Below are 19,975 nucleotides of genomic sequence, written 5' to 3'. Positions count from 1 at the left end.
GGCCTTCGCCTTTCAATGACCCTGTGATGATCCAATTATTACACTTGTATTATTGGGGAGCAGTATTGCACAGGTTAGCTTGATGATGTGAAGTTCGGGGATTTGACATACGCATTGTCAAGGGATTGGTGTGATTGAGAGTATTCGTTCTTTGTGTTGAACTTATTTATGTTTTACTATTTTAATTATGTTTTGGGATTTGAATATTGGTTTGGTTTTAATAAGGGCCTTTATGGTTCCAATTTGTAAGCTTTGACTTATTGGTTTTCTAAATTATATTATTTTAATATTTAAGTTGGATTTCCGCTGCAATACTTTGATAAAGCCTTAACGTTTTAACACGTGGCGGTAACATGCCAATGGTTCTCCTCTATTTTTATTTAAAGTAAGTGGTTTGGAAAAGGGAGAATTATTGGGGTGTTACAGTCATACTCTTTGCTGCCTATGTATGCTCAAATGTGCATTGAAACAAACCCTGGAAGTAAAGCTTTTTGTGCTTGGAAAGAATCTGAGTCCCTACCTAAGCAGCTTCAGTTTACAAGCATATTCATTTCTTTCACTGGACAATGGAAGGGCCTTCTTAGAGGTGTCAGACCTTTGATTGGTGTAGATGGAACACACCTCAAAGGAAATTATGGGGGCATATTGCTATCTGCTGTGGGTATAGATGGCAATAATGAGATTTTTCCCATTGCCTATGCTGTAGTAAGCCAAGAAGACAAGGAGTCATGGAGCTATTTCTTTTGGCATTTTCTGAATATTGTCAAAGAGTCCTCAAGAAAGCATTGGACAATCATTTCTGATAGGAAAAAGGCAAGTACCTAACTTTAATTTTGTTGTTCAGTTCTGTTCTTGATATATATATATATATATATATATATATATATATATATATATATATATATATATATATATATATATATATATATATATATATATATATATATATATATGCATACTTATCTAATTCATCACTGTTTCAGGGAGTTGAATTAGCTTTGGACAATGTGTGACCATAAGCTGACAGAAGGTTCTATTGTAGTCACCTTAGTAGGAACTACAAAAAGAAGTTTCCAGGCCCTCTCATGTATGTCCTGTTTTGGAGAGCTTGTAATGCTACTTCTGCTTTCACATTCAGGTATACTACTCAACTTCTGCTTTCACATGTGCATTCACATTCTGCAATTCTCAACATTTGCATATAACATTCAGGAAAGCTATGGAGAAGCTTTAGAAACATGGAGGTGATGAAGTCATGTCTTGGTTTGCAGACTTGGGGGAACAGTCCAAGTGGAGTAAGCATAAATTTAACCCTGATGTATGCAATGAATCCAATACATCTAATTTTGTGGAAAGCTTTAACTCCACACTTGGAGTTAATAGGTGTAGGCCTGTATTAACTTTGCTAGAAGGTACATTGTGCATAACTTGTTTACTTCAGTTGAATGTTTATAAATTGTGAGTAGTTGTCTAATTTAGATTGAATATGCAGGCATAAGGAGGGTATGCATGGTGAGAATTGCAACAAGGCTTGAGAATGCAAAGTCTTGGAAAAATGAAGACATTTGTCCAAAGATTGTGAAACTGGTGAAAGAGATAGGAAAGGCAAGCTCAAACTGTAGAGTGTACAAGTCCAGCCCAGGGGAGTATGAAATCCATGAAGGTAGATCTCAGTTCCCTCTGAGCCTTAACAAGAAAATTTGTTCATGTGGGGCATGACAATTATCTGGGGTACCATGTAGGCATGCCATTAGGGCACTAATTGATGCAAAGTTAGACCCACATGACTTTGTTAGCTCCTGGTACTCTGTGAAGACATATAAGCAGTCTTACAGTGTGTGCATTAACCCCATTCCAGACACAGAACAATGGCCTTCTGATGACTCAGGTAGAATTATCATGCCCCCTAAGATGAAGAGGGGAATTGGAAGGCCAAGTAGGAATAGAAAAAGAGAAGAAGGAGAAGTGCAACCAGGCAAAAGAAGCAAAACAGTGAAGTGCAGCAAGTGTGGTTGCTTTGGGCACAATAAGGCAACCTGTAAGGGGGGCTTAACTGGAAAAGAGTTGAAGGCTTCTGAGCCTGTTGTCATCAAGAACCCAAGGGTCAAAGATCAATCTAATGCAGCAAAGGCTTCAAAGACAGCAACATCTGAGGCTGCAGGATCCAAGTCCATGAATCAAGGAAGACCCTCAGCTGAACATCCAACAGAATTGAATGCCTCACAGATTCCTACCCAACCATTGAATCTGTCTCAAGCCTAATCTAATTCTCTAAGTTTGGATACAGTAGCAGAGAGTTATATGTATTCAACTCTCTTTTTTGATACTTAAGCTGATTTTTTGTTCAGTAAAAGCTAGGGAATTTAAGTATTTATTTTTGGATTCTGACAGTGTAGTTTGTTGTTTGGAATTGATATATTTTGGTTTGGAACTTAACTTTGTTAACTATCTACATTTTGGTTATATGAAATCAGCCAACTTTGGCTTTGTTTAAAGTTGTGATATCAGTTCATTTAGATAAAAGGTTGTGTTAGAATCATTACTAATTTCAAAAAGTATATAAAACAAAAAGCTAATTGATGTTTCCTTTTTTTCATTTGTCATTCATAAATTCAAACAGTACAACCTTTAAATGCTAATGATCTACCAAATATATGGCATGACAAATTAATATTGCTAATAATTTCACATAGTACATCACTTTAAATTGAGAGCAACAAAATAAAGTAAAATCAGGTACAAACTAAATCGAGGCTGCAAATTCATATGATCTCTCTGTAAATTCATTGGATTCTTCTCTCAGATTAGCATACTCAGCAACATTTCTCTCCCCTGTTGTGTTTCCCATCAATTGATTTTCAGTGACCCACATGAAGATACCACAGTGCTTGCACTTGAAATAGGTTCTCCCTGGGTGGACCTTCCATGTCTGCTGCCAGAAGAAAAACCAGAGCTTGAAGAACCAGCTATGTCAAACAATTGGAGAGTAAGATAAATTCAATAATGGGGGAGAAATGAAATGGGGAAAAAAATAGGAAGTGGCGCATTTAAAGGGAGGGAATTGTTTAGGTGGGAAATAACAGAAAAATAAGAGAGGGAAAGTTTGGAGGGCAAATGATTTAAGTGGGGGCATAATAGACTTTTCCCTTTTTTTTAAACCTAAGCTGCTACAAAACCAACTTATTAACGTCTGATTAACAGACTTAATCACGTTAGTTAGTAAGTCAAAAACTGGGGTGTATCATTAGGAAGTCAAAAAAAAATGTGGTACCGCTGGGAAAAGTCAAAACCTGGATGTTACCAATGGGAATTTCCCAAAAAAATATGAACAATAAGAAAATTTGAACATTTAGTAAAAAAAAAAAAAAAACTGAACAATCGCAAATTTTGAATTATTACGAGTCAAACAAATTTTGAAAGAAGTTTGTCTGACTCGTAGTAATTCAATACTTTTGTAATATATACTGATTATTTACTGTGTACAAAATGAACATTTCTTTATAAAATATGAACATCTAAATTGCATGTTTATGTTCAATTATTATGACATGTTCATATATTTTTACTAAATATTCATTTTTTGTACAATGTTCAATTTTTTTTACTAAATGTTCTAAAGTATAGACGTGATTTACCTATTTATAGGTGCACATAATACTAATTGATATATGATAGAAACACTCTTATAGTCTTATGAATCATTGTCAAAATGTAGACATATAGACGATATAGTAATGCCCTATATACTCATGGACAATTTGTTCGTTAATTAATGACATATGACTTGCTTGCCTTCTTCTTCTTAAAAAAAAAATAAAAAAATAAAAAAAAATAAAAAAAAAATAAAAAAATAAAAAAAATAAAAAATGTGCATCATAATTTGATTTAACACTTTTGTTGATAAAAAATTATGTCCATCTACTTATTTATCTTTATCAATTTTTTTTTTTTTTAAAAATTATATAGGGTTAAACTGATACTCCTATTTTAGAAATTTATTTTGTATCATGTTGTAATTAGCCATACATGTGCGGAATTTTTTTTAAGTATTTGCTTTCCAAGCTGTACATTTGTAAGTTGTAACCTACATACACAAACTTAGAAATTTATACGACGATAAGGGATTTTAGGGTATTGTTCATCTTTTTCATATCTATTAAATTAAGGGCCTGTTCTGTTCCGTTGAAATTCAGTTCAGTTCAGTTCAGTTCAGTTCAGCTCAGCTCAGCTCAGCTCAGTTCAGTTCAGCTTTTAATTTATGTCTAATGATATTGCTAATAATATAAAGCCAAATTTCATTCTTTTAAACTCTTATTACGACGACAACAACAACAAAAACAATAATAATATTATTATTATTATTATTATTATTATTATTAACAATAATAATAATAATAATAATAATAATAATAATAATAATCATCAATAAATAATAATAATAATAATAATAATAATAATAATAATAATAATAATAATAATAATAATAATAATAAATAATATATGTGTTTAAAATGTTTAGAGGTTTCAAATTTTTAAAATATTTTCCATACATTTTATAATATATTTTCCATACATTTTATAATATATTTTCCATACATTTTATAATTATAATTATATAGTATATTTTTCGTAAATATTTTAATATGTACATTTGTATATACACATATGTATAGTAATAAATAATCAATAAATAATCAAATATCACTAATCCGTAGTTAAAAATCACTAATTAATAAGTTCAGTTCAGTTCAGTTCAGCTCAGTTCAGTTCAGCTGAGTTCAGTCAATCGAAACAGGCCCTAATTGTATACTTTTTGTTTGTCGGCTAGTATGAATATTTTATTTGTTTAATGTATATGATGAATCAAACTTACATACATTTATTTCTATTTTTATGTGTTTAAAAAAAATAGTTGTATTTTTTATTTCTTTTGTTGATTGGAAGTTTGGATCATTTTTTTGAGTGGTTGTTTATGTTATGTAATTTTTTAAAAATTGAGAATTGCTTGATTGTCCGTTCAAAAAAATAAAATAAAATTGATTGTTATTGTTCAAAATAATGGGATATTTTATACTATGGCATTAGAATTTAAATAAATCCAAAATTAAAAATAAATAAAACTAAATCTTTTTAAATAAAACTAAAAAAAAAATCATAAAGTGAACCAAACAGGTTCAAAGGAATATAAAAATAAATAGTTTCCTTTCAAATCAATAAATTTAGCTAATTTGAGGATTAAATTTTATAATTAGCCGTTTTGGTAAATACTTAAAATAGCCATTTTGGTAAAAGATCCCTTTTGCAACACGTTTGGAGTATTAATTGCGCTTAACATTTGCAATGAGAACAACATGCCGCAGATGAATAATAGCATGCCCCAACAATACAGCAATAGCAAGTGCCACCTCCTGAAGCGCATGGTGTTGGACTACAATTATCTACTTTAATTTTGCTGCTAAACTTATTCAGCCCTTCTCCGTTTTCGGCATCACTAATTCTTCCATTGTCATTAACATTACCTAAATACATGTACAATTACAAATTCATTAGATAATACAAATCTGTATGTATAAGAAATTAAATTATAAAAGAAGAATTTGTCAAAAAAAAAAATTATAAAAGAAGAACAAACAAATTAAATGGAGCACACAAACAATAAACGTACAAAGTAAACATTAAGTCATTAACTAAGGACGATGTCCCTAAATATTGTTTTAAAAACTTATTCCCTAGATAGTGTCCACCTAGGATCGGGTATTAGCTTTGTTATTCTTTTAAACAAAAATAAATAAATAAAGTGTAAAATCGCCTTTAATACTTTACTAGTTACCACGTCTTCCCTATCCTCCCATTTTCTCTCTCCTCGGTTCTCACTAAGAGTTAACAAATCAACAATGGTATGTCGGAGAGTGTGCACTTGAATCGTTGTAGCTGCAAAACGCAAACAATGTCCAGCCAATTAAGTTATTGTTTTCATAGCTACTTCCTCACTTCCATTTTCTTCTTCTTAGATCTTCTTTCTCTTTCTTCTACCTCTTTTTTTTTCTCTCTTTCTTTCTCTTTCTAAAACACCAATTTCTAATTGTAATTTTGTTTTGATTTTCTGGATAATTTCATACAATTATGAATTATGGGCAAATTTGTTTTGATATAATCTCACTAGGTAATTTCATACAATTATGAATTCTCATGTTTTTATTTTTACATCCTGTTTTAATTTTAGGGGAATATCTTTGCATTCGACCTCAGGAAATAATTTGCAATCAGATCAAACTCCATCTTCAAAAAACCTTGCAGAAAGATCCGCCAACAACAATATTGGCTCTTCAAATACAACTGATTACCAACAGCTGCAAAAAAAAAAAAAAAAAAAAAAAAAAAAAAAAACAAAAAACAAAAAACAAAAAAAAAAACAAAAACAAACAAACAAACTAATACTGATCCTACATGGACAGTATTCAGGGAATAAGTTTTTAAAACAATGCAAAGAAGGAATTAATTTTGGTTTAAACAATTTCTATGGAATTTGTTCCATTAACTAAAGATATTTTCCCAAACTAGGCCATAAATCATTTCAAAACTTACAGTGTGCCGTCATTAGGAGAGAAAATAAAATGAAAAGGATGATTTTTGATTTGCCACTTGCTTCCATTGCTCTTAATTACGTGTTTTAAGTAATTAATTAAACGATTTTGATTTAAGGATGAATGATTTAAGCGAGTATTACATTGTATGCTAAGCCAACTTTCAATTTATAGCCTGAATAAACTTCTTAATTTTGGAATGTCATGATTTTCCTAGCTATGAAACTATAGAAAAAAATCACGAAAAGAGATACTTGTATATAGGAAACAATATTATAAATAAGGAGGGATTCTCAAAATAATATTGATATTGATTTTGATTTTGAAAAGGAGTCATACGAGGAAGGAAGATCACTAATTTTTAACATATTTAATTATGTATCTTTAATATATGTTTAATTATCTCATAGACTTGATTTGATTCTGTCACAAAAATATCAATATTATTATTTAGATATTGGAATATTACTCCCTCAGTTCCCGATTGATAGTCACTTTTGCCATTTTTGGTGATTCAAAATGTTAGTCACATTTGCTTTTTTCAAGTACCATTAATATTATTTTTTTTACCAAAATTCTTTAACATTTGCAAAAATATTTATGCAAATTTAACATTCTCATGTAAATTTTACTTTCACATGTACTTTAATTACTTTCTCTCTCTAAGTTTTTTCATACCCAATGTAAATTTACTTTTTCAATGAACTTTCTTTATTATTTTTTCCTTAATTCCCGTGATTTTTTTAACAAAAGTGACTATCAATCGGGGACGGAGGGAGTAATATCTAGGTATAAAATATATGGAAATTGGAGGGATCAAAGTAAGGAAATATCAATTATTGAGATAGCATATTCAAACCTTCAATCAAAAGTAAAATTAAAAATTTCCTTAAAAAAAAAAAGTGAAAATAAAATTTCTTCCGGGCTCCCTCATTTTTTTTAACATTAATTATTTCACAAACTTAATTTCCATGTTTATAGTGTTTCTGCATATGAAGTTCGTGCTGTTTGAATTTAGTTGTAGTGTAAGGAGTATAACTATGATGAGGAAAAATATTTTTATCTCTTTGTTTTCATTTTCTCAAATCTAATCATCATCAATCAATCAATAATAATAATAATAACTTAATACTAAAACAAATATGAGGGTGACATGTGTCACTAAGGCTGTCACATCCTGGTATTGTTTTTTCCCTCCAAAACCCCCTTCCCTTTTTAACCTTTTATATTTTTTTTGTTAGTATTTGATTCTATAATAATATTATTTCAAATCTTTTATACTCCCTCCGTTTCTTTTTACTCGCAACAATTACTAAAAAAGGCCGTTACATATTACTCGCAACAAACCTTTTTTTTTCCTTTTATAGAAAGTTTTGTAGTGTAATTTTAATCAACTTTTGTAATCACTTTTTGAATGAAATGACAAAGACAAGTTTTTGCTGTGTTGTGAAACTATAAGTCCATCAGAAGGTGATAAATGGTGTTGAATACTACACTTGACAACATTGTTACCTCAACAACAATCTCAAACAAGAGATTATTGGAGCAAGTCTAATGTGTTAAGTGAAATTCATTGGAGTCCCTTCATCATATGGACCATACATGTGACTTAGGGTGGTATTTCATACAGGCAGGGGGACTCCATACATTCATGGGGCACATAACAAAAGGGAGGGACTCTTTCATGCACTTCTAAAGCAGGAACACCAAACTATAGGCATTGTTCTCTACAAAATATGATCATTGAGAACATTGTATACACCACACAACAAAAGAAACACACCAAACTGAACTCAGCATTCATCATTCATCAATCACAATCCCTTGTTCCATCTTTATTGGTACACAAACAAGGAGATCAAGGCAACACACTTTCAATCAGACAAGCAGCATTAGGCAGCATCATCACAGGCAAAAGAACATCATACACCATATCCCAACAATAATACGACCAACAACATATGAACAACATTCCAACACCACATGCTCTATATTTAAGCCACATGCATGCTCATCCAACAAATCCACCACATATCAATAACAATCCAACAACAAATTGGCAACAGGACTCATGTAGTTCGTCAAGCAACAACATAATCCAGTAAAACATAAACAATCAAGCCCAGAACACATGCAGGAATTAAAAACAAAGCAACCAAGATATATGAGGGACTCGTGATTATAAATTAAAGAGATTAGGGTTAGGAATAGTTACAAAAGCAGTCACTCAGAGGGTTGAACTGAACGGTTCATCCGCCTCACATAGCATTTGACCACAGGGACTGAAGAGCATCCAGAGTCAGGCATCTTGGGAGGAGAAGGAGAAGCCTCCTCCATTTCCTCATCCTCATCAGAAGAAAGGATGATGAACTCATGGTCTGGAAGCCCACGCATCCTCCTTAGAGCGACACGCGTCGCCTTCCTCGTAGATCTGACCTTGGGGGGTGACCAAGGCCTCTTAGATCTGGCCTTTTGAGGAGCCACAACACTCCCCAAAGCAGATTCAGCCACAAGATCTGCAAGAGCAGGAGAAACAGACCCCAGATCTGCAGGAGCAGGAGCAGGAGCAGGAGCAGGACCGCCAGATTCAGCCACCATATCTACAGGAACCTCTTTCCCCTCCTCCCTCTTCAAGCGCTCCTCCTCATCCAAACTCTTGAGCACTTGACCCAAAGCTCTGTATGTGTATAGAGTACAGAGGGACCAGTTTCAGAAGACTCGTAGAACTCACGAGGAAAAGGGTTGCCAGTTTCAAAGCAATGGATGAAGTGCCGGATCAAATTCTCCTCACCCTTATCATTTGTGGCCAAGTACGCATCTTTCAAAGGATCAAGATTAACCATTTTCGTTGGGGACTCTTTTGGTGAGAAAATGGAGTGGTGAAGAGTAGATCTGGAGAGAGGAAAATGAAGAATCGAAGTAGAAGAGGAGAGAGAAACTGGGAAACGATGAACTAGGGTTCATCTTCTGAAGAAGATGAAAGAACATAAAGGAATACCCAACCATCAGAAATTAATTTTTGGTGGTTGGGGAAGTGAGGAAATGAGGAGAGAAGGAGGGGGATGTGAAAATAAAGGGAGGGAATAATTAGGTTAGATTAATCTGATTAGTTTTAGGTTAGTGAAATCTGATTAGTTTTAGGAGATAATAAGGGTAATAATTAACAAAAAAAAAATTAAGTAGGGTAAAAAGGTAATTTCATGCCTTTTTCTTTACTAAAAATGGAAATAAAATGGAAAGTTGCACATAACCCTGATCATCTCGAAATGGCAAAAGTTGCAGATAACATTTAATGGAGGTAGTATTATCATTATATGTTGTCATAAATGTTCGTGGTATGCTTGATTTAATGAAATCGGTGCAAGTTGTTAACCGGTAATTGGTCGTTTAAAGGAAAATTGGATGGATACACCTACCCAATTGGACTCCCGGAGGGTATTAGGGACCATGGTAAAAATTTCGACAATTGTTATTTTTGGGCGAAAAAAGTCAAAAAATTCCAAAATTGAAGGCTTATATCCACGCTTTTCGAAAAAAATTTGGAGGTTTCGAGTCCCGGCGTCGAAAAGCTTTGAGATTTTAGGGAATACATCTCTGGGTCATATAATGCCGTTTAGAACCATATATGATCATTATATTTGTCATAAATGTTAGTGGTAGGCTTGAGTTAATGAAATCGGTGCTAGTTGTAAATCGGTAAATTGGTCGTTGAAAAGCAAATTGGATGGTTCCACCCACCCAATTAGACTCCCGGAGGATATTAGTGATCATGGTAAACATTTTGGCAATTTTTATTTTCGATCGAAAAAAAGTTAAAAAAATTCCAAAATTGAAGTCTAATACTCTAATATCCACGCTTTTTAAGAAATTTTGGAGGTTTCGAGGCCCGGAGTTAAAAAGTTTGTAATTTTATGGAATACATTTTGGGGTCATATAATGTCGTTTGGAACAGTATATGATCATTATTTGTTGTCATAAATGTTCGTGGTAGACTTGAATTAATGAAATCGATGCAAGTTTTAAATCGGTAAATTTGCCGTTTAAAGGCAAAATGGATGATTCCACCTACCCAATGGGACTCCCAGAGGGTATTAGGGACCATGTAAACATTTCAACAATTTTTATTTACGGGTGAAAAAAAAAGTCGAAAAATTCCAATAAAGAAGGCTAATAACCATGCTTTTTGAAAAATTTGGAGGTTTCGGGACCCGTTGATGAAAAGTCTTGAGATTTTAGGGGATATATCTCGGGGTTATATAATGTCGTTTGGAACCATATATGATCATTATATGTTTTCATAAATGTTCGTGGTAGACTTGAATTAATGAAATCAGTGAGTTGTAAATTGGTAAATTGGTTGTTTAAAGACAAATTGGATGGTTTCGTCTACCCAATTGGAATCCAAGAGGGTATTAGGGACCATGGTAAATATTTCAGCAATTTTTAATTCTGGGCAAAAAAATACAAAAATTGAAGGCTAATATCCACGGTTTTTGAGAAATTTTTGAGTTTTCGGGACCTGGTGTTTAAAAGTCTTGAAATTCTAGGGAATACATCTCGGGGTCATATAATAATGTCGTTTGGAACCATATATATGATCATTATTTATTGTCATGAATGTTCGTGGTAGGCTTGAGTTAATGAAATCGGTGCAAGTTGTAAACCGGTAAATTGGTCGTTTAAAGGCAAATTGGATGGTTCCACCAACTCATTTGGACTCTCTAGGGGTATTAGGGAAAATGGTAAACATTTCGGCAATTTGTATTTCTGTGGGAAAAATAGTCAAAAAAATTCCAAAAATGAAGGCTAATATCCACGCTTTTTGAGAAATTTTGGAGATTTCGGGGCTCAGTATCAAAAAGGTTTGAGATTTTAGGGGATACTTCTCGGGGTCATATAAAGTCGTTTGGAACCATATAGGATCATTATATGTTGTCATAAATGTTCGTGATAAGCTTGAATTAATGAAATCGATGCAAGTTGTAAACCGATAAATTGGACGTTTAAAGGCAAATTGGATGGTTCCACCTACCCAATAGACTCCCAGAGGATATTAGGGAACATGGTAAACATTTTAACAATTTTAATTTTCGGGCGAAAAAAAGTCAAAAAATTCCAAAATTAAAGGCTAATATAGACACTTTTTGAGAAATTTTGCAGGTTTCGGGCCCCGGTGTCGAAAAGTATTGAAATTCTAGTTGATATATCTTGGGATCATATAATGCTGCTTGGAACAATAAATGATCATTATTTGTTGTCATAAATGTTCGTGGTAGGCTTAAGTTAATGAAATCGGTGTAAGTTGTAAACCGGTAAATTGGTTGTTTAACGGCAAATTGGATGGTTCCACCCACCCAATTGGACTTTCGGAGGGTATTAGGAATTATGGTAAACATTTCGGCAATTTTTATTTTCGGGTAATAAAAGGTCAAAAAATTCCAAAATTGAAGGCTAATATATATGTTTTTTATGAAATTTTGGAGGTTTCGAGGCCTGTTGTCGAAAAGACTTGAGATTTTAGGGGATACATATCGGGGTCATATAATGTTGTTTGGAACCATATATGATCATTATATGTTGTCGTAAATGTTCGTAGTAGGCTTGAGTTCATTAATAAGATGGTTTCACCCACCCAATTGAACACTCAGAGGGTATTAGGGACCATGGTAAATATTTTAGCAATTTTTATTTCCGGGTGAAAAAATGTAAAAAAATCCAAAATTGAAGGCTAATATCCACACTTTTTGATAAATTTTGGAGGTTTCAGAGCCCCCGAAAAGTCTTTAGATTTTAGGGGATACATCTTGGGTTCATACAATGCCGTTTGTAACCGTATAGAGCTGTCAATTTGGTTAAATTAGTCGGGTAAGAGTGGGTCGGGTCAACTCGGGTCGGGTTAATGCCATAACCTATGCGGGCTGGATTCGGGTTGGTTCATGCTTGAGCCGGGTCACGTCGGGTCATACATCTTATCGGGTTTGGGTCAGGTTTAGGTCGGGTTAATAACAGGTCAGATTACATTTGGATCGGGTGAACAATAAGTCGGTTTTAATTCGGGTTTTAACGGGTTAAAACGGGTTATGGTAATTCTCGGGTTTGATTCGGGTTCGGTTCAAGTCAATAATTTGCGGGTTAGAATTAGGTCGAGTCATTCTCGGGTTTTAGTCGAGTTCGGTTCAAGTTAATAATTTGCGGGTTATATATAGGTCAGGTCATTCTCGGGTTCGGTTCAAGTCAATAATTTGCGGGTTATAATCAGGTTAGGTCATTTCCAAGTCGAGTCATTCTCGGGTTCAAGTCGAGTTATGTTCAAGTCAATAATTTGCGGATTACAATTTGGTCGGGTCATTTCCAAGTCAGGTCAAATTCGGGTTCAACTAACTTTTTAAAATAGATAATTATCATTTTTATCAAGCTAATTATTTTCTTTGACTATAATATATTTGGCAACATACTAGGGAACTATACTCTATAAATTAAGAAGATAATTATCTCCTTTGACCATACAACAAATATATACTATGTTTAACTCATAAATTTGGGAATGATGCTCTTTTCTTTTGTTGGTTTGAACCGACTTGGTCTCCTTAGACAAAATGCTTTGATTAACAATAATAAGGTGGTCTAAACTGAATTTAAAGGGATTTGAAATCGGGTTAAGAACAATTTAGATTGGATTTAAGTCCGGTCAATAACAAGTCGTGTTGATTTCGGGTCGGGTTAGTAACAGATCAAGTTGAATTTTTGGGTCGAGTAGTAATAGGTCGGGTCAATAACAAGTTGGGTTGAATTTGGGTCAGATCAATAACAAGTCGGGTTGATTTCGGGTCGGGTTTGTAACAGGTCGGGTTAAATTCGGGTTTTGACAGATTAAAAGGGGTTTGGATCAATTTTGGTTCAAGTCAGGTTTGATTCAGGCCAATGATGTATGGGTTACATTCGTGTAGGGTCATCTCCAGGTCGGTTCATGTTCGGGTTCGAGTCTCACATACTCAGGTCTAGGGTTGGTTTCAGATCGGGTCAAGTCGGGTTTGGGTCACCATTTTTTCGGGTTCAGATGGGTCGGTTAATAATCGGGTTCGAGTCGGGTCAGCTTTTGACAGCTCTAACTGAAGATGACATCCCTACTTTAGTCCCTTACTGCAACACCCAAGCCTATCCACCCCTCATCTCTCAAGGAAGTTTGATTATTCCCTTAGGATGGGATTTTCAAATTCTAAACTTTTGCGAGCTAGCTTTTTAATTCCACCATAAATCTTACTTCGTATTAGCATAGGTGGCACAGTCAGCAACAAGGCGGTGCACTCAGTCGATTATCACACGATGGTTATTCCCTCTTCGTTGTTTGTTAAACTTGTTCAGGTTTTGTGTAGTATTTTTGTAGGTTCATTAAACAGTACCGAGTATATATAACACTTATATAATGTTAGACCTATAACCATATTAACCAACTATATTTTCATTATATATATGCCCAATTTAAAATATGGCATTATGTTTGGTTTTAATAGAATTTGGTATATTAAAATGAACGAATAATATTTTTAATTATTTTTGATTGAATAAGCAAATGACTCGCGTGTACATATTAGGCTCTCTAGTTTTATATACTCAATCAAGGAATCAACATCATTATATAGTTGGGAAAATGTTCAGACCAGTGTAATAACGTAGTAACACCGTTAAGTCTCCACAAGTTTAGATAGCAATATGTTCCAGCCAGAACAAATAGGAGAAATCATTCTAAAAAAAACATGTACTTCAATTCGTATAAGAGTACAAATACATTAAAAAAAAATATATTTTTAATGGCAAATATTTCAATACGAAGTATTTCTAATTCCTAAGGACTTATTCTCTTCACCTGAAATAAGTAGATCTGGTTTGAATTTTTTAAGGTCTGATCTGGTCTGAACTGATTTAACAACTTGACTAAACTTTGACCGTATTTTGATACTAATCTATAAAAAAAAAATTACCAAAATGGATCTTGTTAGATTCGTCTTATTAAGAACTTTTTAAATATGTAATTTTAATAAACAATTTTAATACGCAATTAACTATATTTAACAATAAATAAATGATAATCAAAGTTTTGATCTGGTCTGATCTAAATCCTTCTCATTAAATCTAAATTTAAGAAATACTGCCTCGGTTTCATATTATTTGCAACGATTAGACGTTTTTCCTCTATACTTTATGTCAAATAATTGCAAATAATATATAATAGAGATAGTCTACTTTATATCAAATCGTTGCAAATAATATGTAACGGAGGTAAACAATACATATTCACGTGGAATTAAACTAAGAGCAAGATTAGCCCTATCTAGTCTTAAGATTTTAATTCATTGCCACATTAGATTTTATATTAAATTTAATTTTTTTTTTGATTTCTAATTATGTTAAGACTCCTCAAGACTCAATCAAATTTATCTCTTCAATCCTTAGACTTATTTTAGATTTCTTTAAAATATTTATTAATTTTTTATTTTGTCTTTTAATATATACATACATTGAAATACATACATAATTTTAATATGATATGAATATTCACATTGGGGTAACAAATTTCTAACCCAATTTAGATCATAGTTGAAAATTAATATCAAAATAGATCAAGCAAAAAAAAATCAATAGGACATTTAGCTTTTACAATACATATATCGGGTAATTGTATTATGACTAGGTACATACATGATAAATATTAAAAACCAACAAACAATAACAAATAATAGGATAATTAGTTTTTTTTTTTAAAAAAAATAGGATAATTAAAATACATAATTAAGATAAAATAAAACAAACAACATGATTTTTGTATATAAAAATTTAAAAACAAACGCACATATCTATATAAAAAAAAAAAAAAAAAATTAAACAATGTACATTGATTTTTTTTTAAAAGAAATGTACATAGATTTTAATGTAATTGAGAAATTAAAAAAGGTTTTTTCTTTTTTTCTTTTTTTTATTTTTATCAAAACACTGAGTTTTGATGTATATATATATGGAAAACACTGTGTACACTGTGTAGAGTTGAGTCTTAGGTTGAGTCTTGAGTTTTGAAGACTCTACTTCAGATTTTGTTTAGAGCTTCTTAAATGCATTAAAAAAACAAGTCATATCTTAAGACATAAAACTTTAAAAATGATGATGTCATCCGCTAATCTTGCTCTAATTTATTAAATTTCATGTGCACAAATTCTACTGAGACCCAAACATTACGAGTAAAGTAGTAAAAGCAAAACAATCACTCCACCTAGCAAAATTGACCACCCCAAAAAGGTAATCAAAATTACAAAAACTGGAAATCCCTATTTAACTTAGAAATTTTAGTATAGCTTCCTAATAGTGTCATGTTAATAGTGGAATTTAAAATGGAACTAGGGCGAAACTAATAATAATCAGAAATCAGAATCATTACCATCAGAAGACATCACAGCATCATCATCATCATCATCATCATCATCATCTTGATCTTGCAGAGCTCGAGCAAGACAATAAGAAAGATAAGCGTCAACACAAGCATACTGAACCTGTTCATCACTCAACCAATAAGCTTCCCAATTACTCACTCCCAACCGATAAGGCTTAACCACGTCATCAGCACCCATTAATCTTGCCGCCATTTCTCCCATAGACCAATTCCCATACCCATATCTCTTAGCCAAATCAACCAAACACTCAACTTCCAACCTATGCTCAGATTCTTCTAGAAGTCTCCGGTCTCTTCCATTGTGGACCCCAACGAAGGTGACACGATCGTCGGAGAGAAGCTTCCTCAGGGTGGCCGGGACGGAGGAGGCGTGATGGAGTTGGAAGATGAGACAGTCGGAGTCGACGCAGAGTTGGAGAGTGGCGGCGGTGTCGGAGTCAGGGGAGAAAGTGGGACGCCATTGAACGCCGAGGCCGATGGTGAGGGAGGAAGTGTAGAGTGCACGGCGGTGGTTGTACCGGAGAGTGTGAACCCACTGCCGTGCGACGGCGGGGGTGGAGGTGACGACGGTGTCAATTGTTTCGGCGAAGAATGGTGTAAGTTTTGCGACGATTTGGGTTGGGGTTCCAATCGGGAATGATGGTTATGGAATCTGGGTTCATTGTTTGTGTTGTGGCTTTGGTTTTAGACTTTTAGAGAGAGAAAACGGTTTTTTTTTGTGAAAATGGTTGGTTAAATAATGTAAAATAAAAGCTTGTCAAATACGCAAAGAGAAATAGAGGGAAGGGAGAAAAGATTGGACTGGACTTGACTAATCAGCAGTGCAGACTGCAGAGTAGGACTGATTGTGGCGGGGTAAGTGCTGCGGTGCAATAGGCTTACTTGAGTGTTTCGGTGGATAAAACTGATTTTTTTTTTTTTAAATGGATGGAGTTTCAAAAAAATTGGTCATTTACTTTAAATTTCAAAATCAAATGTCAATTTTAATCAATTAACTAATTAAGGACTTTGTGACCAAAATTGGGGAATAATTTATTGAATAAAAACAATCTATCAAACACCAATCATCAGTTTCTCAAATTATTTTCATTTTGTGTACTTTTTACTAATTTTAAAATTACAATTCTCACTTTCTCATACTTGAATTGTATGCTAACAACTTGCTCACTTTCATTTTATTAGGGTGATTTCCTAAATTTTCTTTTCAAAAAATTAATTAAAGTTGTGTAAAATAAGGGTCTGTTCTCATTGATTGAACTAAAGTGAAATGAATATTTTATAAGAGAAGAAAATTAAGAGTTGAGTTGAGCTGAACTGAAAATAAACGTATGAAAACATGCCCTAAGTTTAGCATAAGATAGTTTAAAAGTGAAAAGCATATGAATATAACTCACAATAATTTTGATAAATCCCTACAACTAGATCAATCTATTCTACAACTTTAAATGAGGGAGAGCTAAGTTAAATTTATGACTAAAATTAGTTAAATAGATAAGAAATTATAAGCTCTCAAAACTCATTTGAATTTATCTTACTTTGTACTTTTTATCTACTTATCAATCCTTATCCGATTTTATCTTTTATGCATAGTTTGCTTTAAAAATTAATTCTCCACATATAACATCATTATTATCTTGGATAATCGCAATAAATTTTAGCATGATGAATTTCAATGGAATCACCAATTATTTGACGAGGGAAAGATATAGACTCACCTAATTGCACAATATATCCATTAGTATTTTGTTTAGTTTTGATAATAGTTTATCATTTAATCACAAACAGTAGATCAAAAACTAACTTTGGGTTAGTCAGGTGCACAATACACCTAGATGTATAAAATATTTCTATAAGATTTTTTTTTTCCCACATCATATATTAACGATAAGTTATATACTAGTACTATTTTTTGCTAAGAATTCATTTTATTTACTTCATTTCCACAAATTTTAATTTGCCTTATTACCTTATCTAAGCTTTTACTAGATTTTAACTAAACTCAATATGTTTGCTTAAACCTATTCTATTTCTTGTAGAAAATAAGTTTGCATAAGCTAAGTTAAGGAAAAATAAATTATGGCAATTTGTTAATAAGGGCTAACCACATTCTTACTTGAAATAAGTTAAAGTAATTTCAGATAAGTTTAATTAAATTCAAAAACGATAAGATGATCTTTAATAAGTGAACATAATGTACTCTTTGTTGTAACTTGAGCTTTGATATCCCACGCCCTTATTAGAATAGAGCCTAAAACAAGTATTATAAGCTATAAACAATCTCAAATGATGGACTTTTTAGGTTACTAATGAGGTAAAGATGCCATTTACTCATACACACATTATTGTATATGTTGTAACTTGTAAGCACATAATGAGTGGAGTAATAAACATAAAAAGTGGATTTATTGATTCAAACACTTTATGATGGAGATATTGGGCATTAATGGATGAGATCAACATAGAACTTTAGGACAATTCTCATGTTTTCCACAGAAGATGTTGTAACATTTTGGCCAGAAGTGAATAACAGGTGCACCTATTTGATTTGTTGAATGACAGTCAAGGATGCATAACTTTCTCCAGTTGTTATACCAAAATTAGCTGTGCACAATTTGAAAAATCCTTAAGCTATGTTTCACCTGATTTGGAAACCAGACGAGAGGTTGATGGGGATCATGGGATGTTTGTAAAAGTTTATAGTATTAAATCGTACAAATTAATTCTTGTTAAAGGTATACGGAGTACATTAAATTTTAATGTATTCAACACAATCCCACAAGATTATCATAATACAAAGTAACAATCACATTTTTAAAAAATAAAAAATTATTTCACTTGTTCCTACATTTTGGTTTTTGAAACATTACTTCTATATTTATATTAAAAAAAAAACAAAAATCTAATAACAATAAATAAGTTATTAAAAAAAAAAAAAAAAAAAAAAAAAACGAATAAAGGTTAAATTCGCAATTCACAAATTAACATGTCAGATTTTGGTGCTACACACAATTCCATCAAAATGGCAGTTTTCACCTAAACCGAAAATTATATCAAAATGGTAAAACAAAATCACCAAGATCAAAAACCCCCATCATCCAAACAAACCCTAAAAGGCTAAAAGTTTGGGTAACATAAAACCATCCGACACATTAATTAATTACCACTTAAATAAATTTAAAAAAAAAAAAAAAAGAAGTGGAATAATGACATTTAAAGTCAGATATAATTGTTAAGTTTCCAAGCTTGAACATCCATACCAATGGCGAAAGCAACAAAAGCATCAACAGTAGCTTGACGAACTTGAGAGCGACTAAGCTGATGAAGCTCCCAATCAGTCATTGAAGTTTGATGATCCCATTCAATCTCAATTTTCAGAACTTGAGCAGCAATGTCAACAATCGAACCACCTTGAAGCGACCTCCCATGGCGGTCAAACACATGATTCCTGAGATCAATCGGCATACCCTTCACCATCTCAAGCTTATGATCACACTCCAGAAGCTTCGAAGCATCAGAGTGATTCCATAACCCAACGAAGGTGTTACGAGTGTCGAAGAGAATGCGGCGAAGGATGCGTGGGGAGGAGAGAGAGTGGTGGAGCTGGAAGATGAGGCAGCGAGACCCGATGCAGAGCTGGATGGTGGAGGCGGGGCTGTTCATCAGAGAGATTGTGTTTGGAGTCCATTGGACGCCAAGGCCGATGATCAGACGGTGGCGGTTACGGCGGTGTTGGTGGAGTGTGCGGTGGATCCAGTCGCGTGCGGCGCCGGGGTGGGAGGTGACGGTGGTGGAGATGGTGTGGGTGGAAGAGATGCTGATGGTGTAGTGCCGGACTTTGTGGGAAGGTGGTGGGTTTTCATGGATGGTAACCGCCATTGTTGGGGGAATGGAGGTTTTTTTTTATTTTGGATTTTCTCTCTCCTCTCAAATGGGGTTGAGGGGTGAGAACTGA

The 19,975-nt window shown here is 33.2% G+C and overlaps 2 protein-coding genes across 2 annotated transcripts; one reads left to right on the top strand and one right to left on the bottom strand.

Moving 5' to 3' along the window:
* Positions 1-456: 456 nt before the first annotated feature.
* On the top strand, positions 457-2,262 carry LOC145631264 (uncharacterized). The gene is made up of 4 exons (XM_081683351.1): positions 457-817; positions 1,272-1,412; positions 1,493-1,646; positions 1,743-2,262. Exons 1-4 carry the CDS (start codon positions 457-459, stop codon positions 2,260-2,262), a joined length of 1,176 nt encoding a protein of 391 aa, XP_081539477.1.
* A 16,977-nt stretch (positions 2,263-19,239) lies between these two features.
* LOC145631263 (uncharacterized) lies at positions 19,240-19,899 on the bottom strand. The gene has a single exon (XM_081683349.1). It carries the CDS (start codon positions 19,897-19,899, stop codon positions 19,240-19,242), a length of 660 nt encoding a protein of 219 aa, XP_081539475.1.
* Positions 19,900-19,975: the final 76 nt, after the last annotated feature.

Source organism: Chenopodium album, chromosome 5, assembly GCF_948465745.1.
Source record: "Chenopodium album chromosome 5, dcCheAlbu1.1, whole genome shotgun sequence".
Taxonomy (NCBI): Eukaryota; Viridiplantae; Streptophyta; class Magnoliopsida; order Caryophyllales; family Amaranthaceae; genus Chenopodium; species Chenopodium album.
This window is presented reverse-complemented; position numbering and strand designations above follow the sequence as displayed.